The sequence below is a fragment of the Carya illinoinensis genome, chromosome 13 (genome assembly GCF_018687715.1).
Source record: "Carya illinoinensis cultivar Pawnee chromosome 13, C.illinoinensisPawnee_v1, whole genome shotgun sequence".
Lineage (NCBI taxonomy): Eukaryota > Viridiplantae > Streptophyta > Magnoliopsida > Fagales > Juglandaceae > Carya > Carya illinoinensis.
In genome coordinates this window covers 33,373,815-33,399,871 of record NC_056764.1, presented here as the reverse complement: position 1 = coordinate 33,399,871, position 26,057 = coordinate 33,373,815, and the positions used below count along the sequence as shown (strand labels likewise).

Here is a 26,057-nt window from a genome sequence, read left to right as displayed (position 1 = left end):
TCATTTATTAATCATAGCTTGACTATTTGCTGAAATATATTGCATTAAACACATTTAAAATTTTCTCAAAGTTGCACTAAACTGAAATTTAGAAATTATTATAAACCTTGCATAACACGAAACAAACAGAGCTAGATATTTGTTGATATATATTCAACAACCCTGGTAATCATCATTTATTAATCATAGCTTGACTATTTGCTGAAATATATTGCATTAAACACATTTAAAATTTTCTCAAAGTTGCACTAAACTGAAATTTTCTCAAACACATTTAAAATTTGCACTAAACTGAAATTTCATCTATAGACACAACTGTCAATAATTTATCTAGCTTTGTATAAACAATAATCTTGATAACCTACCCCAACTTCCAGACTGAAAATTAGGTAAATTATTATAAACCTTGCATAACACGAAACAAACAGAGCTAGATATTTGTTGATATATATTCAACAACCCTGGTAATCATCATTTATTAATCATAGCTTGACTATTTGCTGAAATATATTGCATTAAACACATTTAAAATTTTCTCAAAGTTGTAACTAAGAGGAAGGCAAAGCCACAGATTTGGAAAAGAGCAATCACATACAATGTATAATACATTTCATAAAAGGGAAAAAAAAAGGAAAAAAAAAGCGTTGATACCAAAATCAAGCCATAACGTTCATTAACCACTTTAATTTCAAAAAATCCAGTGGATATTTCACTATTTCGCCTCGGGCCTGAATTTATTAGTAACAGAGGATGTGGTGGAGCCGAAGAGGGTGGCAAACCATAGATAGGCAGACTGTGGCTAGGGGTGGCTGAGAAAGAGCGATAATATCCACCGTTAGGCGTCAACACTAAAGAGAACACACACACACAGAAGGACGAAATTTGCCGACCGTTGGCGCTGGCTGGGCCGCTGGGTGGGTGTGGTGCAGGTGAAAGAGCAACGAGCAAGTTGGATTGGAGTTGTGGAGGATAATGCAGGAACCGGGTCACCGTATATGGCTAGAGGGAGTGGAAAGCAGGAGAGAGTGGCTCACAGATTTAGGGCTGAAAAGTGAAAATACGAAGAGAAGAAGAAGGAAAGGGTGGGTATCCTCATTCTGAAACTTGAATGTGATGAAGAATGACCAAAAAGCTTTTTACCCCCAGGAACGTCAGGCGCCGATTACCAAACAATTCAAACAAAGTATTCCACTTTCAAGAACCCCAACCCCTCCTCCCCAGTCTACCCCCAAAATTAGAAACAAAAGTCGCAACATCAGAATGTGAAAAGGATGGGCATTACCTGATCTAGGGATAGAAGACCCTAGAGACAGAGTTGACGACGGACGAGTGGAATCGGTCTCGGACTCGGACCAAATCCGAAGGCGGGTCTCTTCTTTCTGAAAAAACAGGAATCCTTGCTTCAAGTTTTGAATGAAAATACGAAGGTGGTGTTAGGAGGTCTTCTAGCAGTGGATCGACGGAAGCAAAGTTCAGAACTTTTAAGTGGCTGAAGAGAGAGAACGCTGAAGCTTGAAGATGAAATGGAACCGAAGACAAGTGATCTCGTAGAAGGAAGGGCAGGGTAAAGCGACAGCTTAAGAGGACTTTGTTAAGAATGAAACGGCACGGTTTTAATAAAAGCCTGAAACGGCACAGTTTAGTATTTTGGGTCTCAGTATACATTTTACTTAGAAGGAGCTTTTACGTAATTTCAATAGAAAAACAGTTAAGTATCACGCTAAGATGGGTTTGTCCATTCATTCTGGAGCATTTTTTATCTATTAGCTAGATAATGTCTATGCGGGAATTGGAGACCTCGAATACCCCAAGCTGTACGAATCTTTGAGGTATTCTCATCAACAAATCTGTCATCATCTTATTATTTCTATTCAATAATTTTATATACAATATGAAAAAAGTAAGAGAATCCTAGCAATTGGTATCGCAAGTCACCGATCCTATCCAGTTCTTTCACATACACACATTCTTACGAAAACACCAAAGTTTATAATCCAGTAAATTACCAGCCATCACAAAGCCATTTCCTATCGATAATATTAGTGTCTATTCATCCATACCATATCCTTTCATTTTCATTTTTGTTAGCCAGACACCACCAATTACAACCCAGTAAGCCACCAAACAGCACCATTCCCAACCCAGAAATCAACCAAACAGCACCTATATCCATGGCAGACAACACCAGATCCAAGCACCAATAGCATGAACACCTCCAGCAACAAGTTGAACAACACCAACAACAAATCTTGGAATTAAATTCAGATGTCAATATATTAAAAATTGATGTAGCCACGGTGAAAGTAGATGTGAAAGAAATCAAAGACATGTTATGCACTCTTTTTGCCTAAATGAACAATCACCCACCCCCTCTACCTTCCCCTAACCAAGAAATTCCTCAAGACCATGAAAATCCAAATCCTAGAAGGGTAAATTTCAGGGGGGTCAAACTTGATTTTTCACATTTTCAAGGTGATGACCTTGCTACATGGCTTTGTAAGGTCAATCATTACTTTGAATTCCACCAAATGCCAATACCCCAACGTTTGTTGATGGCCTTTTATCACATGGAAGGAGAGGCGCTTGTGTGGTTTCAAAATGCAGCAGATGCGGGTTTATGCATAGATTGGGATACACTTTCCTGGTCTTTACTACTTCGTTTTGGTCCAACGACATATGACGATCCCATGGAAGCATTGACAAGCCTAAAGCAGACTAACTCAGTGGCTAGTTACATGGCACAGTTTGAAGCATTAGCTAACCGCTTACAAGGACTCTCAGACATCCATAAACTGAGTTGTTTCCTCAACGGCTTGAAGGATGAGGTCCACATCCCAGTCCGAATGTTGAACCCAATGAATTTAAATGCAGCGTATAGTTTGGCAAAAATGCAGGAGGAATACCTCCCGAGTATACAGAAAGTTGCTAAAGCTATGGGGGACAAATCCACCCCCATGGGAGGGGGAAATTATTCTGCAGGGTCCTATTCTAGTGACTATTCCAACAAATGAAGGAAACCTTTTAGGGGCGCTAAACCAATTTCTTCCTAACAAATTAATGAGAAGCGCCGCAAGGGATTATGCTTCAATTGCGATAAGAAGTGGAACCCTTTACACAAGTGTAAAACTCCTCACATTTATCTCTTAGATGTGAATGAGGAATCTTGTGTTGAAGAAGAAACACAACCAGTGGTGGATATTGAAGAAAAACCTTTGCTGGAAGCTCCAGCCACTCCCTCCAGCGGAAAGGAAGAGCTAGAAATTTCCTTGGCAACCATAGCTGGTACTCCTACTGTAAGGACTATGAGGTTGATAGGAAATATCTGTAGGGAACAAGTGGTGATTCTAGTAGACTCAGGCAGCTCGCACAACTTTATAGACTCGACCCTGGTCTCCAAGTTACAGCTACCAGTAGATTACTCTATTAATTTGAAGGTGCGGGTAGCTAATGGACAAGGCCTAAGCAGCGAAGGGCTTTGTAGAACAGTACAACTGAAGGTACAAGGTAACTCACCACAACCCCCCTTAACTTATTAGACCTCGCAGGTTGTGATATTGTATTAGGAGTCCAGTGGTTAGAAACCTTGGGTCCTATCATATGGGACTTTGCGAAGTTACTTCTGAGTTTTGTGTTGGAAGGGAAGGCAATTGAGTTGAAAGGGTTGAAATTAAACCCTTTAGTTATTGAGGATGGGGAAAGAGTTTGTAAGGCCTTTATGGCAAAAGAGAAGGGCATTCTCTTACAGATTATGTGTGTTGGGAAAAAAGAACGTGGGGATGGAAATGTGGCTAAACCAGTTTCAAAACTGTTAGAAGATTTTAAAGAGCTATTTGCTGAACCTCAAGGATTACCCTCACCCCGAGCCCATGACCATCAAATAGTCCTCAATGAGGGCACTCAACCCGTGGCAATTGCACCATATCGATACCTGTATTATCAGAAAACAAAGATTGAAAATATGGTGGCTGAGTTATTGAAGTATGGATTATAGGGCACTTAATAAAGAAATGGTGAAGGCAAAGTTCCCTATTCCAGTTATAGATGAACTACTGGATGAACTCTTTGGTTCAATGATATTTTCTAAGCTAGACTTGCGATCAGGCTATCACCAAGTGAGGGTAGTGCATAGTGACATTCCTAAGATGGCTTTTCGTATCCATGAGGGACATTACGAGTTTTTGGTGATGCCTTTTGGTCTTACCAACGCTCTAGCCACTTTACAAGGGTTAATGAATGATGTATTCAAATCCTTTTTGAGAAAATTTGTTCTTGTCTTTTTTTACGACATACTGATCTATAGTAAGTCCCGAGAAGAGCACGAAATTCACTTAAGAGAGGTTTTGAAAATGTTGAGACAACATTGCTTGTATGCAAAAAAAATCTAAGTGTCGGTTTGCTGTGGAAGAGGTGGATTATTTGAGTCACATAATTTCTAAGCGAGGTGTGAAGGCAGACCTGACAAAAATTCAGTCAATGTTGGATTGGCCAATCCCGAAGACAACTAAGGCCTTGAGGGTGTTGACGAGGTTGATGGGGTGCTACAGAAAATTTATAAGACATTATGGGCTTTTAGCAGCCCCTCTCACTTAGTTGTTGACAAAAAATGGGTTTGTGTGGACCTAAGAGGCAGAACTGGCCTTCAATAGGTTAAAGGAAGCAGTGATGAAACCACCTGTCTTTGCACTACCAGATTTCTCAAAGCCCTTCATAGTGGAGTGTGATGCTAGTAGGAAAGGAATAGGTGTTGTCCTTATGCAGGTAGGGCAACATATTGCTTTCTTGAGTAAGATGTTAAAGGGGAGGGCTCTACTACTCTCTACGTATGAGAAGGAATTTCTGGTCATTGTGATAGCAGTGCAAAAATGGCGGCCCTACCTTTTGGGGCAGTCATTTATCATTAAAACAAGCCAACAAGTGCTGAAATTTCTGCTTGAGTAGAAAATTGGAACGGAAGCTCAACACAAATGGGTGAGCAAGCTTATGGGCTATGATTTCAAGATTGAATATAAGAGAGGAAGAGAGAACGCCGTGGCTGATGCATTGTCGAGGAAAGGGGAGGTTGAAAATGAAGAGGTCAGGTTGCTTGCCCAGATTTCATTTCCCACTTCAAATTGGGTGGGAGAACTGATGCTAAGCTATAAGAACAGTACAAAAACTTCGGGGTTGTTGGAAAAATTGTTGAACCAGCAAGAGGTTCTAAGGGGACAACATTACAACAGGGAATTATTTTGAGAAAGGGGTGAATTTTCATAGTTCTAGATTCACCCTTCAAACTGAAAGTACTCAAGTTCATTCATACCGACCCTATGGCGGGACATTCAGGGTACTTGAAGACCTATCAAAGGGCCAAAAGGGACTTCTATTGGCCAGGTATGAAGAAGGACATTAAAAGGTGGGTAAGGAAGTGTGAAATATGTCAGGCTTCTAAGTATGAGACGCTAGCTCCAGCGGGTCTCTTACAATCTCTTTCCATACCCCAACAAGCCTGGGTCGACATTTCGATAGACTTTGTGGAAGGGCTGCCAAAGTCTAAGGGGTACTCTGTAATCTTCGTTGTAGTGGACCGTTTCACTAAATATGGACATTTCATGGCACTCTCACATCCCTATACAGCTCAGGAAGTGGCCAGGGTATTTTTCAGGTCTGTTTTAAAACTGCATGGTTTTCCAAAAACCATGGTGTCTGATAGGGACCCAGTTTTTCTGAGTTCATTTTGGAGGGAGTTGTTTGTCCTCCAGGGTACTTCCCTTGACTATAGCTCAGCTTATCACCCGCAGATCGATGGTCAAAAGGAAGCGGTGAACAAGGTGGTGGAAGGTTACTTGACGTGTTATGCAGGATCTAAACCTACTGGGTGGAGTCAGTGGCTACCACTAGCCAAATGGTGGTATAACAGTTCCTACCACAGTTCAACTAAGATATCTCCATTTGAAGCTCTCTACGATTACCCTCCCCCAAGATTAATAGACTATATCCCAGGGACATCAAGCAATGCAACAGTCGATCAATTATTACACAATAGAGCACAGATTATAAACCTCTTGAAAAATAATCTCATGGCAGCTCAAGTAAGAATGAAACACTATGCTGACAAAAAAAGAACTGAAAGTCAGTTCAGTGTGGGAGATTGGGTATACCTCCTCCTTCTACCGTACTGCCAGAAAACGATGTCGTTGCGTCGGAATATGAAGCTGGCTCCGCATTTTTATGGGCCGTTCAAGGTGCTTCAAAGGCTTGGATCCGTGGCCTATAAGCTTGAGTTACACCTCTCTTCTCAAATCCACCCAGTTTTCAATGTCTCTTACTTGAAGAGAAAACTGGGGGATCGTTTTCAACCATTAGCCATGCTTCCACCCTCCAATAATTGCGGCGAAGTGATTCTCGAGCCGGATGTGGTGCTTGATCAATGTGTGAAACAACATGGGGGACGGGCTGCAACAGAGGTTTTGATTAAATGGGTAAGGCTTTCGGAAGAGGAAAATACTTGAGAAAATCTCTGGAAACTGAGGGCTTTGTATCCACACCTTGTGGGCAAGGTCTTATAAGGGAAGGGGAATGTTAGGAGGTCTTCTAGCAGTGGATCGACAGGAGAAAAGTTCAGAACTTTAAGGGGCTGAAGAGAGAGAACGCTGAAGATTGAAGATGAAATGGAACTGAAGACAAGTGATTTCGTATAAGGAAGGGCAGAGTAAAACGACAGCTTAAGAGGACTTTGTTAAGAATGAAACAGCACAACTTTAATAAAAGCCTGAAACGGCACAGTTTAGTATTTTGGGTCTCAGTTTACATTTTACTTACAAGGGACTTTTATGTAATTTCAGTAGAAAAACAGTTAAGTGTCACGCTAGGATGGGTTTGTCCATTCATTCTAGAGCATTTTTCATCTATTAGCTGGATAATGTCTATGGAGGAATTAGGTACCTCGAATACCCCAAGCCGTATGAATCTTTGAGATATTCTCATCAACAAATCTGTCATCATCTTACTATTTCTATTCAATAATTTCATATACAATCTAGAAAAAGTAAGAGAATCCTAACAAATGGCAACAAAGAATGTCATGGTGCTTTTGCTAAATCCCAGTGATAATATAAGGGAGGGATATTTATTGGATTTATGGGCTACAACTAGTTGGACACGACAACGATTTTATAGGGTTCTTAATATTCTCTCTTTTTTACCTTTTTTGTCTGCATAAATAAAGCGTAGAAGAAATCCTTGGCGCGTGACAGTCGGTTAATTTCCTCAGACTAGACTATGTCCCAATCTTAATTATAATGATTTTATATTAATAAATAAAAATATTATATATATCAAAATGAGTAATCAAGTACATTGAACGTATACAATAAAATACTTTACCCATATAAAAGAGCCCTAATGACCCAAAATACTCAAAAAAGTATACTAAACCTCGACTCTTTGTTTCCCGTAGAACTAATACCCAAGCCAAACCCCAATCCCAATCCCAGCCCCAACCCCTTGTGTTTTCCGTCTACACTACCCTCCCTTTAGATTTCCCTCTACTTGAGCTACCTCCCTTAACATCATAGTTGATTGTCTAAGAAAGATGCAGTAACTCTCTTTTTTCTTGAAACTTTTTGTTACAAGAGCATGGCTTGCTTAGATCACGGTGATTAGTTTTTTGAACTAGTCTTCGCATCCTCCATGTGAAATCCCCACAATGGCGAGGGATTAAGGAATGAAAACCAAAAGAAGAATGAGAATATCAATTTGGAGGTGAATCATAAAGACCCAAGCACATTCATGGTGGCGAGTCGATCAAATACGGCAGCTCTAAAGATGGGTTATGCTTCGGTGGCTCAGAGTGAGTGGAACGGTGAAAATAGTTTGCAGATCACGCAAGCTTAAAACCAGCTTGAAGCGATGCAAAATTCTCTAAAGAATATGGAAACCCAACTTGTTGAGTTTAAGGCAACAATAGCTTTTTTGTCTACGAAAGTAAACACGCTTTCAGCTGAAGGCAACAGAGTTGTTAGAAATAAGACTAAGATAAGCCTAAATCTTTTATAATAATGAGATAAGATAAAACACTCTCTGAAAGAGGCCTTGCGTGTATAAGTTCATATTTTAGCCAAGGTTACAACTTTAAAGCAATTCATATTTTTTAGGATACAAAATGTATTTTTTCTTAGTTATAATATCAATTTTAAACAAAACTACCCCAAATTATATGACCTCGAAATTATTAAAATGGTCTTCCAATCCTTGATTTGAGTTGTACTTTACATTTTGACCAATATGGATAAGATTATATGGTTTTAACAACAAAAACATTATTAAAGATTGACAAAATAACTTTTTTCATATACAATTTATGAAAAATTAGATTTCTCATCTTCCAATCATTTAATTTTTTTTTATTTTTTTTTTTTGCATTTTAAACTATCAGGGCTTGTTTGGTGAGTGAGATGAAATAAGAATTTTGTGAATAGTAATAAGATAGTTTGTAAATAGTAGTGAGATTGTTTGAATTGAGTATTTTTTCGATTTTGGAAAAGGAGAGAAAAAAAAGTTGAATAAAAAATATAATAAAGTTAAAATATTGTTAGAATATAATTTTATAATATTATTTTTGTTTGGAGATTTGTAAAAGTTGACAAAATAAGTTTTGTCATATACAACTTAGAAAAAATTAGATTTCTCATCTTCCAATCATTAAGTATTTATTTATTTATTTATTTGCATTATAAAATATTAGAATTGTCAATTTACACTTTAAATTACTAAATTTTGATCATTTGTAATGTTAGTCAAGATATGGCAGTTGAGAAGAAATTGATACCTTTAACACTTTATGATATAAATTGTAAAGAGCAATATTACTCTTTATTCTTGATTTTGTCATCTTCAATCGCACTTGTTGATATAGCACATTTTTAAGTAGTTGATATATAAAACCACTTATAATACGCAACATAATCATTGTGACTAATTGTGGGATGCAAAATATAATGGTCCTACCATTTTAGATTTAAATGTATACACGTCTTTTTGTGAAAATTCAAGTTTAAAATGCTATGGTGATAGTTATTGAAATACATAATCAACGTTTTTTTTAGATAGGATGTCAAGGTTAAAATTCACATTCCAAGGGATTTGAAATTGAGTAATGATATGCATACAATCTTTTATACAACCATGTTTTAAATTAGAATATTTTTGTAAAATTAACGAGCATATTTTAAATAAGGGGCATTGTTATAAACCTACTTATAATTGAAAAAGTATTGTGAAATACGCACAACCTTAATTCTATTATTTTGTATCGTGTGTCAAATTCACAAATTGTGTCAAATCTTGTCAACCCTAATCATACTCATATTTATTTATGGGAACACTCATGCTGTTAAGGATATCAAAGATATCAATCCCCTGCTTCCTACAAACTAGGCTATTTGAGTTTCAAACTTGTATTCTATTTATATCTCGAATGTTATGCTTGTATATCCCAAATGATATGCTTGCTGTTACTGTAATCTGATTTCAACTGTAAAGTCTATATAATCTTAGTGATACACACAGTTTTGATATCTTGCCAAAACCATCTTTCCTCTTTATTATCTTACATGGTATCATGAGCCAATCTAGCTTACGCTTTAAGATCCTGCTTCCACTTTTCTAAACATGGCTGAGTCTGGTTCCTCCTCCTCATCCAATTTTATTCTTCCCAATCCAACGCAACTTGTCTCTATCAAACTTGATGAGACAAACTATCTTGCGTGGACTGCTCAATTTAAAACTATTCTTAAGAGTCACAATCTGCTTGGTTTTATTGATGGCTCTAACCCCGTATCCTCCTATGTTTGTTGACGATGATGCTGCCAAAAAGTGAGTCCATGAATCCAGCCTACTCTAGTTGGTAGAGCCGTGACCAACTTCTGCTAAGTTGGATCATCTTCTCTCTTTCTCATTCGTTGGTGGCTTCTCTCTATGGTTTGGATTTGTCATTTTTAGCTTGGCAGTCGTTGTTCGCTTTGCTTCTCAGTCGAAGTCCCAAATTTTCCATTTGAAACGTCAGCTACAAAACCTCCAACAAGGTTTTATTACCCGTGCTTCATATATATCCGAAGCCAAGTTCTTGGCTGATCAATTATCTGCTATTAGAAAGTTGGTTGATGATGATGATCTCATCTGCTTTATTTTGGGGTTCTTAATCCCACTTTTACACAATTCATCTATCCTCACTACTTCCATACTCGAGAGGCTTCTATGTCTTTTATTTATTTATTTTAGGTTTGAACTTTTGAATCATGAAATTGTTTTCAACCGTCATCCTCCACTCAATCATGTGCCAGAGACGTCTTCCTTTGCTCTATTTACCACTCATTCGAATTTTCAACATGTGAAGTATAAACTGCAGTTTTTTGATTCCTCCAACTCCAACACAACCAAACCGAATTTATCCATTAAACCTCTGCCCCTTATATCTACCAAGGACGCTTGTCCTGCCTCATCTTCTAATTATGATGGTCGTTCACCCTGCCAAATTTACAAGGGCAATAATCATCAGGTGTTGGACTGTTTTCGGTCGATGGATTTTTCATTTTAAGGACATCATCCTCCTATAGAGCTGGCTGTCATGGTTGCGGATATTAATATTGATTTTCTGAACAGTCAATGGCTTGCGGACAGTGGTGCTAATGCATACATAACCAATAATGCTGAGAATCTTGATTCCAAACGCCCATTTGATGGTAATGAGACTGTTGGTATAGGTAATGGTGCAAGTTTGCCTATTAAACATACTCGTTCATCCATTGTCTATTCTCATAACAACAATTTTCTTCTTGACAATATTATTCACTGTCATCAAGCAGTTACTAATCTTCTTTCTATTAACAAATTTTGTGCCGATAATAATGTTACTTTTCATCTCACACATAATGCTTACTCAGTTCAGGAAAATCAAACGAGAATCACTCTCCTTCAAGGTTCGAGTGAAAATGGGCTATATCCTATCAATCTCGCCAACTTGTCACATAACAAGCGTAAAGGGTTAACTGCCTTTATGGGAATCAAGGCACCTAGCTCCCTTTGGCATCAACGTTTAGGTCATCTATCTGAGTTTGTCTTGCATCATGTCTTATGTAATTCTAATTTACCCATTGTTGGTTCTATACAAAAGGATGTTATCTGTGAATCTTGCCAACTTGGCAAATCCATCCAACAACCTTTTTTCTCCTCTCATTGTGAGACTTTAGGTCCTTTAGATTTGGTACACTCTGATGTTTGGGTTGCACCTCTTGCTTCGCCTAGTGGTTTTAAATTTTATGTAACGTTTATTGACGATTTCAATCGATTTACATGGCTGTATCCGATTGCAAATAAATCTGATGTTTTCAATTCCTTTGTTTAGTTTCGGCTACTTGTGGAAAAATAATGTTCATCTCCAATTAAATGTTTACAAATCAATAAGGGTGGATAACACATCTCCTCTCTTTTTACTCGATACCTCATGGAAAATGGTATTTTACATAGGCAAACATGTCCACATACTTCCCAACAAAATGGCACTACAGAACATAAACATCTCCTTATTGTTGATATGGGACTCACTTTACTTGTGCAATCAGGACTTGCTAAGAAATTCTAGATTGAATCATTTTTAATTGCCGTATATTTAATCAACAGGTTGCCAAAGCCAATTTTAAATAATGATACTTCTTTTTCTAAACTTTACAAAGTTGCACCTGATTATTCTTTTCTACACAACTTTGGATGTCGATGCTATCCTTTGTTGCGTTCTTATGCTAGAAACAAATTATCATATTGTAGTATTCCGTATATTTTTATTGGTTATTGTTCAAGTTAAAAGGGTTATAGGGGCCTTGATCCCATAAGTGAGTGTGTTTACATTTCTAGCAGTATTGTGTTTGATGAAAAATATTTTTCCGCTAAAATGAAGATCCCAAATCGCTCTCCTGTTGGTGCCGTGATTCCTCCTGGTATGACTTCTTCTCCAATTCAAATTTCATTTTCTCCTGATTTCTTGTGTTCACCACCTCACTATCGGTTAGACTATTCCATAGGTACACTCGTAACAACTATGCCTTCCGTATTTGCTCCACATACTTCACTCGAGTCACGTGTCATTCGATCCACCTACCTTATCTCCCATTCAAATTTCAACCATGATGCCTAATCCTTCACCCCATCAAGATGTCGTTGCCTCACCTAACTCTTTGGAACTTGTTGAGCACTCTTCTATCCCTGTCTATCATGTTGTTACCTACTCACAAACTGGGCATTCTCGACCTCACCAATTTCTTGACTATGTGACTTATTATTCCTCACATCCTCCACTTAATCTATTTCATACGGTTGCCATCCCTCATAAGCCTAAAACTTCCACACAGGCAATCTCTAAACCAAAATGGTGTGCAGCTATGGAGTTCGAGTTCAAGGCATTATTAGACAACGGTACATGGTCACTCTGTCCACGACCATCTTCTCATCATATTGTCCACAACAAATGTGTTTACAAGATAAAACAAAAACTTGATGGTTCTATTGATCATTACAAGGCGAGGTTGGTCACCAAAGGATTTGATCAAAGGTCTGGTGTCGACTATTTTGAGGCTTTTAGCCTATTTGTTAAACCAACAGCTGTTCGTATTATTTTTGCTTGGGATGTACAATTTCATTAGACTACACGGCAGCTAGTTGTCTCCAATGCATTTCTTCAAGGGTAACTTGATGAGGAAGTTTATATGGAGCAACTGAAGGGGTTTATCAGTGCTGAACAACCTGACTTTGTCTATCGTTTACATCGCTCTCTTTATAGCCTTAAGCAAGCACTATGAGCTTGGTTCACTCGTCTCTCACAAGCACGATTTGATCTTGGTTTTACTGGTTCGCATATTGACTACCCTCTCTTCACTCTTCACAAAGATAAATTACATTTTTTTATACTAGTTTATGTTGATGATATAATTGTTACTGGCAATGATGATTCTACAATTTTTTCTATTATTTCACAGTTGAAGTTTAAGTTTGTGACGAAAGATTTGGGTGACTTGAGCTATTCGTTAGGAATAAAGGATGCACGTGATGATACTAGTTTGCACTTATGTCAATTTAAGTATATTGCCGATTTACTTGATTGTGCAACTATGGTTGGTGCTCGGCCTTACAAGGCTCCCCTGTGTTTCGAGTTTGAAGATGTCTAAATTTGATGGTAATTTATTGATCCATCCCTCTGAATATCGCCATATTGTCGGGGCCCTATAGTATGTTACCATTACAAGTCCTGATGTTGTATATTCTGTCAATTAGTTATGTCAACATATGCAAGCTCTCACTAGCACCCATTGGACTTTAGCCAAAAGAGTCATTCGTTACTTAAAACATACTGCCAATTTTGGGCTTCACTATAAACCAAGTACTAATGCCTTACTTGCCTTTTGCGATGCAGATTGGACAGGTAATCCAGATGATAGGCATTCTTCCAGTGGCTATGGCATCTATCTTGGACAGTGTTTGATTTCTTGGTCTTCTAAGAAACAACCTGTTGTTTCTCGACCCAGCACCGAAGCAGAGTATTGAAGTTTGGCCTTAACAATAGCTTATGTAAATTAGATATGTATGCTTTTGCAAGAATTGCAAATTTATTTATCTTCCCCCCTATGCTTTGGTATGATAATCTCAGTGCTATGTCTTTGGCTTCCAATCCTATTTTCCATGCTCAAACCAAGCATATTGAACTTGATTATTATTTTATTAGAGAGAAAGTGATTAACAAAGATGCGGTTGTTTGTTATGTTAATACCTGCAATCAAGTTGTAGATATCTTCACTAAAGGCTACACTGTTGATTGGTTTTGTATTTTACATGACAAATTGTTAGTCTATTCCTTACCCTCTAATTCGAGAGAGGGTGTTAAGGATATCAAAGATATCAATCCCCAGCTTTGAAAGATATCAATCTCCCGCTTCCTACAAACTAGGTTATTTGAGTTTCAAACTTGTATTATGTGTATATCTCGAATGTTATGCTTGTACATTGATTGAGCTGAAATATTGCATATTTTAGCTATTTAAAACCAATGTATTTTAAATTCATCATGACATTATTATTGGTTTTAGATGGAAAAATAGTTAATAAGCATAAATACGAGTTGTGATTTTTAATTGATTAATATCATGTTTATGCTTAATTTTATAACTATGATTTAATGAGACAATATTTCCTCACATATATAGTTTATTTGTGATAATCTATTTTTCTTTTAATTTATTTTTGAGTGTTATTTTTATTTTCAGTTCAAATAAAATTCACATGATCAAATAAAATTCCGATATCAATCCTCAGGTGCAAAAATCTTAACAGCACCATACCAAATGAAATCTGCAACATGTCAGCAATTCGTGCTCTTGGGTCAAAATTCATTTAACCTCGTGAGATTGGAAATTGTGTGAAATTGCTTGAATTGCAAATGGGCAGCAACTACTTGACTGGAACACTACCTCCTGAGATTGGTCATATTATAGATAGCATTAAATTTGCAATTATCTCCATGGGCCACTGCCTCGAGCTAGGGAAACTGGACAAGCTCTCACCAGCTCACATGCAGCACATAAGTACATGGACAGCAAGAGATGCAATACACATACAAGCAAACAAACACATCATTGCAACACAGCCACTCACACGGAAAGGATATTAGCTGAAAGACATTGAAGAGCCGAAGGAGGAGTGATGTGTGGGGCAGCTAGCTGAATTCATTAAAGGAAAGAGCAGCCAGCCGAGAAGATGGAAAATGAGCTGAAAGTGAAAGAAGAAACATGGGCCCCTCATTAAAGAAATTGGAAGCAGCACACAAGCACGATGGACGGAAGAGAGTGGTGATATTGGAGCTGGTGAGTTGTGCTGGAAAGAGAGGCAGCAATCGGTTGAGAGGTGATTGAAGAGATCATCCGTGATGGAGGAGAACAATTGATGTGGGGCTGTTGTGTTTAGCCTTTATTAGTTAATTATCCTAAGATGAAGAGAGAGTGGAGTCGCTGAAAGTGAATGCATGAATATAGAAAGGGTGAGAAAAAGTGAGTAGAGAGGGAGAGTAATGAGTGGAAGAGCTGAACTTAAAGAAAAGGAATAAAGGAGTGTGCAGCCGAGATGAAGGAGTGAAAGGTGGGAGTCGGAATTGAGGAATTTAGCTGGAACTTCGGACAACATGGGACCAGACACATGGACAGCACTCCACTCACACGAAGCACTCAACAAACCGATCGTGCAACACCCACACATGCATCAGCATTTCATCATTCGACTACTCATTCACACATGCTGCAGTAAAGAAAAGTATCATTCTGCAGCACTCACACATAAAAGCAGCAGCTTCATTCGGACACACCATGCCCACTCACACGAAGCAACTCAACAAACCACACATGCATGACAACAATTCAGACATCATTCGGACATGCAGGGGCCACGGCTGGTGGTGCTTGGGTGGAGCTTGCTTTTGCTTTGATGGTGGACTTCTTGCTTTACTTTTGAGTGGAGAGACCGAATGATGCTTACCTTGAGTGGAGAGACTGAATGATGCTTCCCTTGAGTGGAGAGGCTGGGTGGTATTCTTGTTGGGGTTGGCTTTGCTTTGAATACGAAGGCACAAATGAGTTGAAGGAGTTCTGTTTTTCATTCATTCGGGGGGGGAGTAGCTTAGAGTTTTGGCTTTGAAGTTTGTTTTGTTTTCTTTCATTTTGTAGAGTAGCTTAGCTTAGGTTTTATTTATTTTCCTTCATTTGTTTTCTTTTTCGTTTAAGCAAAGAGTGGAGTAGTTTTCTTTTTCATTCAATTTCCTGTTTTTATGATCTAATTTTCATTTTAGCTTGAGTTTTATCTTAATATTATCATGGATAATGTTTGGAGTTGTAACTTTTATTTTATTTTATTTTCTTTTCAGTTTTATGTTATTGTGTGGTTACATTGTATTTTATTTTTATCCTGAACAATATTTCTATAGTATTTGTAATAAATATGTTTGGCTAAATTTTCATACTAAGGTTAGAGGTGAAATTTAATGATGTACATATTGTTTCCGAATCGACGTAAAATCTATTTTGCGAGCTTGATTGATTGAAAGATTTTATTTGGGTAATTTGATTATCTATATACTCGTCTTGATTCATTGTGATTTTCGAATACAGTGAATGCTTGAGGAATCCCTGTGGTATTCAAATAGATTTGTAAATGTTTTAAATCAATCGTTCACGCTCAATAATAAGCGTCTGTTTTTCTCGATCTTAAATGCTAAATCTACCAATTAAACGGAATCGTTATTCTAGTTTAATTAAAGTAAATCAATCGGAAACAATATTATAAATTATTAAACGGATCCTCGAAACCTTAGTCTTTTTCCATTCGTTTTATCATTTCAGTTTGATTCATTTTATGACTTGCTTTCATTTTCATTCGGTGTTACAGCAGTTTTATTTCATTTTCGTTTCAAACAGTATCTTTATTTTTATTCAGCTGTTTCTTCGTTTTATTTTTCATGATTGATCTTCATTCTATTTTCTGCAATTTACGTTTCAGTTTTGATTTCGTTTTAATTTTAGAAACTTGGGTTGTGGAATGAGATTTAATTTATTTTTGGATTCTAGATCGATGCAATATTTTGTGATTGATTGTTAATTTCACTATATTACTAGTCGGATTTAAATAGAAAATAGATTACTGTTCTTGCTCTTGTTTTGTTGTTGACGTAAGGCACAACAAAAGCTTGAATGGGACGTGATTTGTTTTGGATTCAAAAAAAAGAGATTGAAGCTCTTGCTCTTGTTTTGTTGTTGACGTAAGGCACAACAAAAGCTTGAAATTATCAAGGCTTCTCTCGTTTGTTTGTTAATGTGTGTTCGGCTAGTAAAATAGAAAATCCCTTAGGAAAATATTGCAACAAAAACTTGAGCTTAACCTTTTTTATCTTCCGTTTATCAATGCCTTGACTGGATTGTTAATCGAGAAAATTATCTAAAATCCAAAATAAAGAGAGTCTCAAACCCAACCCAAGTGTTTGTTAATTTGTTTGTTTTAGAAACTCTAATTTCAATTATTTTCTTGCATTGCATTTTGATTTTATTTGCATCTCTAAAAATCGACACAAGTGTTACCCAAAGATCTCTTGTACGCTCTGATAACCCATTGTCCCTGTGGAATACGATCCTGGACTTATCCTTGATACAACTTGACACTTCTGCACTTGGAAGCACATCTCACGACGAGTCATACATCATGATTGATATGCTTGTTGTTATTATAATCTGATCTCAATAGTAAAGTCTACATAATCTTAATGATACACACAGTTTTGGTATCTTGCCAAAACCATCTTTTCTCTTTATTTTATTATCTTACACATGCAAGACGAAAATAAGATTTGTATAAATATCCATCAAAGAGGAGTTTTACATATGCCAAAATCTACAGCCTAATGACAACACATGGTTGATACCCAAATTTTCCTATAGAAGATTTGTGTATTGAAGAAGGGGAATTAAGTGGGATCTACCCCTAGGAAATGTAGACATTTCCACAGTTGTTGGATAATGTTGCTATGTAATCCTTTATGCGTTAGAAAAATTTTGTATCTCTTGCTAGCTACTCAGAGACATCAATTTACTCTAGATGTATAATTCATACTTATATTATGTTATATACATATTCACAAATGCTCGTTACCAAGTGAGTGATCGTCGTTTGGCAAGCAATGTAAGAAAAATATTGAACACCAGCCCAACCAATCCGTATAAGAAGGAACGTTGCCCACGTGAATATGGATAATTATATTTGCCACCTTGACAAGTAACTTGAGGAATAGTGTGCTTGCCACCTTAGTGAGTGACGTAGGAAGTACTAATGTTCGCCTCTTCTACGAGTAATATAATTGATAAGGATGCTCACCTCTTAGCGAGTAAAGGCAACAATTATACCCATACCTTGAGTAAGCACCAATGAGATTTAGTTGCACGCCCCTTGGCAAATAACATAAATTCTATCCATAATGGAGAGTGTGAGGGCTCTAGTAGGGTGATAATGTTGGCATCAATGAAATAAGTAACGTTATCGCCCCTTTGACTAGCAAAGACACAAACATGCTCGAACATCGGCCGAACTCATATTGGGAGTGGATTCATCAACAAGATCAAGTCTAAGTATGCCAAGTCCATGGTTTAAATCACCAATCTAGTAATATTTGCATTATTAAATAGGATTAGATGGACAAAATGAGCTTATGAAATAGAATACCAACTTACGTTTATAAAGTGTATAGAGAGCTAAACATCTTGGAGACTACATATGATTGAGCTTCAAAATAACTACATGAAGAAGAAAAAATCCACAAAAGTTTCATTCATATGGAGGTTGGTGCATTCAGAAGATAGAAGGGGAACAAGATCTATTGGCAGAAGATGCGAAAGCTCCAACTAAGAAAATCAAGGAAAAAGCCACCAAGACACCTCCATATTCCATTACTCCACAAACCATAAATACTAAAAAAATGATGCAATTTATATGCAATCAATCCTTTAAACTTTTAAAATTCAAGAGTTGGGAGATGATTGAATGGCTTCACAAGAACAAAGCATAGATAGATGATAGAATTAGATGTCCAACATGTTTTTGAATGTAAACTAGTCCCTAAAGGGTAAAATGAACATGTTTGTTTCTTGGTTTCCTCAATATTCTCTCTTTTCTTTTTCCCATGAAAACCATCCTTAAATATTAATTATTTTATTTGTGCTTTTATGCTTTGGGATATGGATTTTGTGAGATTGGGAAACAATTTTGGTCCAAGAAACTTGGTGGCGAAGAAAGAAATAGACTTCTTTGTAGAATGAAATTGACCCACAAGTAGTAAGGAACATATAGAGATTGCTCTCCCATAGCATTTCCATCTCCAAACTCCCGCTCAACGTTTTCGGCTTAAACAAAAGTAAGGCAAAAGTAGTGCAAGTATGATCTTTATATGATCGCATGGTAAGGAGCTCAGCGGTTCAAAGTGGCCTTCAAAATCATTTGAAGGTTCATTGTTTTAGTTCATGTGTTCAAATTTACTTGTGGTTGACAATCCAAATTTTGAGTAGTCTTAACTTTTATTGACACTTGGTGATGATCACGCAAAAATGATGAAACCTAACCTTTAGGATGATCCAAAGTGGGGTGAAAACAATACTCGAAGGTTAACTACAACAACCAGTTCAAATATTAAGCAAGAACAAAATAAATGCCTCTTGGATAAGGCTCAAGGAAAAGGATAATCCAAATCGATCATGGTTTTCTTGCAGGCTTTCTTTTGCATATACTACCCATTACATTAATACATTTTGCTCTTATTTTCCTGATTATTTACAATACAAGCAAATCCTATTTAGAAGATGATGGAGATTATACAATTCTGGAGATAATATCAAACTAGGAGATGATGGTTTTATTATAGCTGTGTCATTCAAAACTGAAAGAGATAATAACAAACCCTAAAATAAATCTATTATTTTCTTAGAATCTTTTGCGAGAAACACCAAAATAGATGCTTCTTGCCAATAATACGTGCACACAGGTTACACTCGATTAATCTTAGTAGGATGTAGTCTTGTCATTAATTTTGTCAAAAATTATGTAAGACAAGTACTTTAGATTAGAATGGAAAAATCAAAATTATTGAAGATTCCATTTTAGATGTGATTCCACTCATGAGCTTAAATAATATTCATCATCAATTTAACTACCAACATTTTATCATCTCCTGAGGCATCAACTATTTATAATAAGTGAAAAATAACAAACAATTTTCTAATAATTTGATTCTACATATCAAGAGGTGATAGGATAATAGTTAAGATGAAGAACACTTCTATTTCACTTTACCACCAATGTATAACTAAGTTGACTAGGTTATTGAAATATACTTTCGAAATTGTGATTGTGTATACATGTAATCAAAACCACAAAATTCCTTTTTCTCTATTCACATCAATGAACTGAGGAAAAGAATGTAAGGCAGGCACCTAGTTGGATAAGAAAAATAGGAATGTAGTATTTATTTATTTATTTTCATTTTTACTCAAGAAATCATTTCAAAAAAGAATCAGAATATCATATCATCTTAGATGATACACTTCATCTATCAAGCATAGGTAATTGCCCTTTATAAATAAAGTGGTTGACTCTTGCTATTTTTGATAGATGAAATAATGAGGGTAACCTAAAAGTTGTAGGAGTAATAAGTAAGGGTCCCTAGTCTTGCCTGTATAAAGGGGCTTGTGTTTTCCTTTAGACTCACCCATAAAGTTCTTAGGCTAAAGGCTAAAAGTCCATTCTCTATAGAAAATTTCTACTATCTTTTGTAGGTTTTCAAGCTGTTCAGTTCTCAAATTCAAATAGTTGGAGGTAAAAGATCTTATAGATCTCTTTATTCTTTCAAGTTATTTTCTAACAGGCTTCACCATAATGGAATACAGAAAATTCCAGTAATGCATCTCAATTACTTCCATAATCACAACAGCTAATGAAAAATATAAACATTTGTGCACCATATCAAGGGAAATTGAGGAATAAGCATAAACAATGGTCTTGATGACAGTAAGATTACTCCTTGTTTCGTGATGTGTGATCCTTCGGTGGCTACCAAGAATACGAGAAATCTGTAGCCCTCGGCTAAATGCTTGGTTAAAGAGCATACGGGTCTGGAATTCAGAAACAAAGGGAAACCAAGCCATGAATGCAACTGAAGAGAATAGAAGCAAACCTATTACAATCTCATAACCATGAGCAAGCGTCCTAACTAATCCCCAAAACCCAACTTGCTGAACAAGAGGCTTAAAAGCTTGCGCAATTTGGTGCAATTAAGGAGAAAAAAATAAAATATATAAATTTGGTCTTTTCAAAATTATCGAATCATCATGAGTTAGAGAAATTGCTGCACCCAATTAGCACAAATTTTTTGCTGGTGGAGGCTACAATGTATACTAGGCTTATTTTTAGACATTAAAGTAGGGGTGCTACCCGTACCATACGGTGCCAGGTAGCCTCCCCCGCACCTCGCCCCGCATGGTGCGAGGGTGGGGTTTTCCCATCCGCCCCCCCCCCCCCCCCCCGGCGCTAGGCAGGGTGAGGGGAGGATGCCCGCCTCGCCCAGCCTCATTTCCACTTCCAAATATCAACTATATTTCACTATATTTAAAAATTATTTATAGATCTAAAAGTGTTCAAAAATATATTTTTAGATCCAAATGTAAATTTAAATTTTGTAACTATGACTATAATTTAAAAATTATGTAGTTTTTAAATTTGCTAGTGCATATTTTGTATAAATTGTAGTGTAGTAGTTTTAAACTATATAGTTTTTAAATTTTCTAATGCATACTTTGTAAACAAATCAAACAAATTGTAATTGCTAATGAGCGCACACACACATATATTATTGTTAAGAGTATCCTACATGAAAGCTCAAGTACAACGAAGCGGCTAAACAAATATATAACAAAGTTTTGAAATCCGTTCCAGACACCATTCCGATTGAAGTACTAGAATGGAATATTTCAGTACTGGTAGTTTCGGTATATTGTTTTGGAATTAATTATATATTATATATAAATATTTATATGTATATATAAACTAACAACTAATAAAATAAATACATATATATGTAAGTGTGTATCATGTATATGTGTATATATATAGAAGAATTGAAGATTTATAAAATGAATATATATTAAAAAAAAATCACAAACTTGAGTTAAGATACAAAAATAAAGAAAAAAAATTAAAGAATAGATAAATTATTAAAAATAATAATACTTAAAAATAGATAATGAGGGGACATATTTAAAATTATAAAAAAATTAAAATTATATAAATATATTTTATATTTTAGAATGAATTAAATACCGTTTGGATTTAAAATTTATAAAAATGCCATCTAAGTATAAAAAAAATTATAAAAACTGTCAGAAACAGAATGGTGACAGAAACGCTCAGTTCCAGCCGAAATGGCCAGAATTTGACCGGAATGTTCAAAACGGGACCGAAATTTGAAGCGAAACAGAATGAGGTGGTAGAGTGAATCAGACACTACACCAGAACGGCAAATCCAGCCATTCCGATGGGAATGGAACGAAATTCAAAACCTTGATATATAATACCCACAACAAATAGTCGATTCCTTAACATTGACACGCGTGAAGGATTGAATCTTTTTAGATAAGCACCCAAGCAATGCCTAATTCCTTAACATTGACACGCGTGAAGGATTGAATCTTTTTCTCTCTATTACAGTAGATTGTAGATACTATGATCTGATAGCAGTTTGTTGTGATAGCGTAACTTCTGATAGTTATCCTTCTCTAAAAATTGTCGAGTTTGGTCAGAGTTGCTTAGGGATATAGGTTTGAAGTTGGCCGAACTTAGTTAAAATCTTGTGGTTTTAGTTTTTAGCTATACGTCTATTCCAAAACAAATAATTTTCAATCTCGAATAAACTACAATCTTACGCTCCATAAGGGAGGATCACCTAGGGATGTATAAGGCTTCGACTGTGATTCATTACTCTCTTTCTCAATTTTGTGACTTGGGATTTTAAAAATCATATGGATGGAACAAGATGATGATCAACTAATTATGTCACTTCTTTCCTTAACCATACAACTTCCTCCTTAATGATGATCGGTAATGTTAAGTTTTCTGGAAAGAGTCAATCTTTAATACTCTCTTATATGCTAGGTAAGAGTCCATCTCTAATACTCTCTTTTATGCTAGTTAACGTTGACAATAATCTTAACATGTAGGGAAATGAGCTCTCATCTATAGATGACAAAGAGTGGAGGTTGTATGGCATGAGTACTTGTCCTAAAAGTACTCTTAATTGTGGCATTGCTGACTCCACTATATGGCATGAAGCCACAGGGAATAGCAACATGCCCGATGCAGCATCACACACAAAAGAAACTGACGAGCTTACAATCAGAAGCAAAGAAAAATCTATTTTAGATTAGCCACACAATGTACTTAATTCTTGACTATTTACTTACTCTTAGGTAGTGTGTTTAGTCAATAGTTTCTGATAGTCACCTCTGTTGAAGGTGAGTAGCAACGAACTCTTTATATGCCTAACATTTTGATCCATTGCTAATTCTACATTTTCTTTGCACAGAGTTACATGGAAGAGACGAATACTCTGGTGAACATTCTTTTTTCTTAGGCATTCCTCGAGGCTTTATTTGCCCACTAATTGGAAAGTTGTTTGAAGATCTAGTGACCATAGAGACGGGTCAAACCTTTGAACGTGTGGCCATCAAGGTGTGGTTTGATCAGGGAAACAAAACATGTCCAGTAACAGGAAAACCTTTGGAATCTCTTGCAGTGCCCCTTACCAATTTTGTTTTGAAGCGTGTAATTGACAATTGGAGATCAGAACATTGTAGGAAGCTCTTGGCTTTCGCCTTTCAAGTAATAGAAAACTTAGGCAAACATGGTCTCAAACACTTGGATGAATCTGTCGTTTGCATATTAAAGCAGCTTCTCACGACTTTCAATGAACAGGAAAGAAGAGCAAATGCCAAACTTCTTATATCTCATGGTGGCTTGCATTTTCTTCTTCAAAGGCTTGAATTGGGAGAGTTAGAAGAGAAGTCACAAGTGGTGGTACTCTTGTCCTGTTGTATTGAAGTAGATGCAACATGCAGAAATCAGATTGCAAGAAATATCAATAAACAGTGTCTTCTTCAGCTACTCCAGAGCAAGCAATTTAAGTCGAGAAGAAATGCAATGTTGTTGTTGAGTGAACTGATTTTTCTGGGAAGGTAAATTCTAATTTTTTCTGTCAATGCTGCCTCTGGTTCTAATGCTGCCTCTATTTTAAGTCACCTGCAATGATAAAGCCATAAACTTAGAAATATCGACATTTACTACCAATGGTAAAAACTATAAGAAAATATTCCCTTACAACAATGTCTTGCACCCATAAATGTTGTAGTTGTCATTGCAGGTGGAAAGACATCACTTTATTTGTAAGAGGCTTGCCGAATGAAGGGATAGTGAATATTATGCCTATTTTGCTTGAGTATCTCCAGAGTTCTCCAAAGGCTCACAGACCCCTAGTTCCTGTCCTTCTGTTACACTTAGATCTTCTGGTATGCTCCTATAGTTCACACAGGTGTTTAAATTTTGATCTTGGTTCTCACCAATTTTTTTTTTTAATTCCATTTCGGTTCTTTGGATCCCAGCCTAAAAACTTTTTTCAAGCTATTATGAAACTTGACAAGAATACATTTCTAAAACTAATTCATTTATGGTTGGGCTCTAATGATGTCTACCTTACAGACAAGATCCCTACTATAATAACCCTGTATTCATGAACTTATACATAATTGGAACAAACTCATGGCTAGTTTCTATCAGGAGCAACTAATGAATAATTTCATTCAGGAAGTGGCTCTGATTGTTGCCTATTCAAAATAACATATTTGAAGACCATGGTTTTTCATCATATGTTTTGTATTTTCACTACACATTTGGAGGCTGCTTTTAACAATTGAAAATTAGAAACTAGCTCCTGAAAATAATGCTTCTTCTAATTAGTGGATCTTGTCTGTGTGTGAGAGCTTCCAAGATATGTGGGCTGAGACACTCATCTGGTTGCAGGTAGAACCTAAAAAAGACAGCATATACAGAGAGAAGGCAATTGATGCCATTATAGTGGCTCTTGAGGACATCTTGGTGGATGAGAAGGTCCAAGAAAAGTGTTGCCAAGTACTTCTTATATTGGGAGGGCGTTTCTCTTTCTTTGGGAAGCTATTGACAGGGAGTTGGATCCTAAAGCAAGCAGGATTTAAAGATATGTGTGGTGGGAATTCTCTTGAAAATGAAGATGAAAATTTATTAGTTGATGACACTATCTCATTGGTACAGTTGTTTCCATTTTCTTTTGACCTCTATCTCTCACATTTTAGCTTTCATTGCACATGATACTTATCCCGGTTTTCTTATAAGATATCTAGTATTCTTTGCTTTAGAAGGCAATTTGACCATAAAAATAGACATGCCTTCCCTCAAGATTCGTCTTTTTGTATGGTTAAGCATTGTCTAAGTTGTTTACCAACTATCGCATTTCAAACTAGTCATTCTTATTTGTTGTTCAACTTGATTGAACGGAGTAATGAAATCGTGCAATTTCAGCATGGTAGCTCATTTTCACATGATCCCACCAATACAAAATTGTTTTGACGATCTATAATTAAATTGAACCTGACGTCGAAATTGAAAGAAACGATACTCTTTGTAGTCGACATTGAGAGAAATTCTAGAAATATTTTTATTGATCTTTAAGCTTATATATACAATATACAAATGACACTAACACCCTTATATATATTAGTTACAACCATACCCTCTAACACTCCCTCTCAAGCTGGTGCATATATATCATATAAACCTAACTTGGAACAAATAAGCTTTAACCGTTTACAATACAATGGTTTGGTAAATATATCTGCAAGTTGATCAGCAAACTTCACAAAAGGTGTAGAAATGTCACCACTTAGTATTTTATCCCGAATAAAGTGACAATCAATCTCAATGTGTTTAGTTCTCTTATGGAAAACGGGATTAGATGTAATATGTTTTGCAGCTTGGTTATCATAAAGTAACTGAAGAGGGACAAGAGCTGGAAACCCAATCTCTTGAAGAAAGTGCTGCAACCATGTCAACTCACTAGTTGTGTGAGCTATTGCTCTGTATTCAACTTCTGCACTAGACCGAACTACTACTATTTACTTCTTACTCTTCTATGTAACCAAGTTACCACTCACAAAGGTACAATATCCAGTAGTTGATATTTTATTTGAAGGAGATCTAGCTCACTCAGCATCTGAAAAAGCTTCAATTCTAAAATGTCCATTTGATCTATACAACAATCCAATGCCAGGAGCTCGTTTAAGGTAACGAAGAATATGAATTATAGAATCCCAATGTGAGACCCTAGGCATTTGTAGAAATTGGCTCACTATACTCACTGCATAAGAGATATCAAGTCT

At 36.4% G+C, this 26,057-nt stretch overlaps 2 protein-coding genes across 6 annotated transcripts in view; one reads left to right on the top strand and one right to left on the bottom strand.

Moving 5' to 3' along the window:
* Positions 1–1,574, bottom strand: part of LOC122291996 (callose synthase 9-like) — a 29,386-nt gene extending 27,812 nt beyond the window's left edge. For all 5 annotated transcript variants that reach the window (XR_006236833.1, XR_006236832.1, XR_006236834.1 and 2 more), the window contains exon 1: positions 1,283–1,574. The gene's annotated coding sequence lies outside the window, so the exon portion shown is untranslated. The remainder of the gene's footprint in view (positions 1–1,282) is intronic.
* Positions 1,575–14,807: 13,233 nt separating this feature from the next.
* On the top strand, positions 14,808–25,738 carry LOC122291183 (putative E3 ubiquitin-protein ligase LIN). Its single transcript, XM_043098821.1, has 5 exons — positions 14,808–14,922; positions 23,177–23,825; positions 24,011–24,155; positions 24,667–24,927; positions 25,652–25,738. Exons 1-5 carry the CDS (start codon positions 14,808–14,810, stop codon positions 25,736–25,738), a joined length of 1,257 nt encoding a protein of 418 aa, XP_042954755.1.
* The last annotated feature ends 319 nt before the right edge of the window (positions 25,739–26,057 follow it).

Bases quoted from the DNA above. Each gene is read 5' to 3' on its own strand.
- LOC122291183 (XM_043098821.1), top strand. From the start codon at position 14,808: ATGGGCCCCTCATTAAAGAAATTGGAAGCAGCACACAAGCACGATGGA. The intron at 14,923-23,176 runs GTGATTGAAGAG...TTCTTTGCACAG, and splicing joins AGGCAGCAATCGGTTGAGAG to AGTTACATGGAAGAGACGAA. The intron at 24,928-25,651 runs GTACAGTTGTTT...TATGTTTTGCAG, and splicing joins TTGATGACACTATCTCATTG to CTTGGTTATCATAAAGTAAC.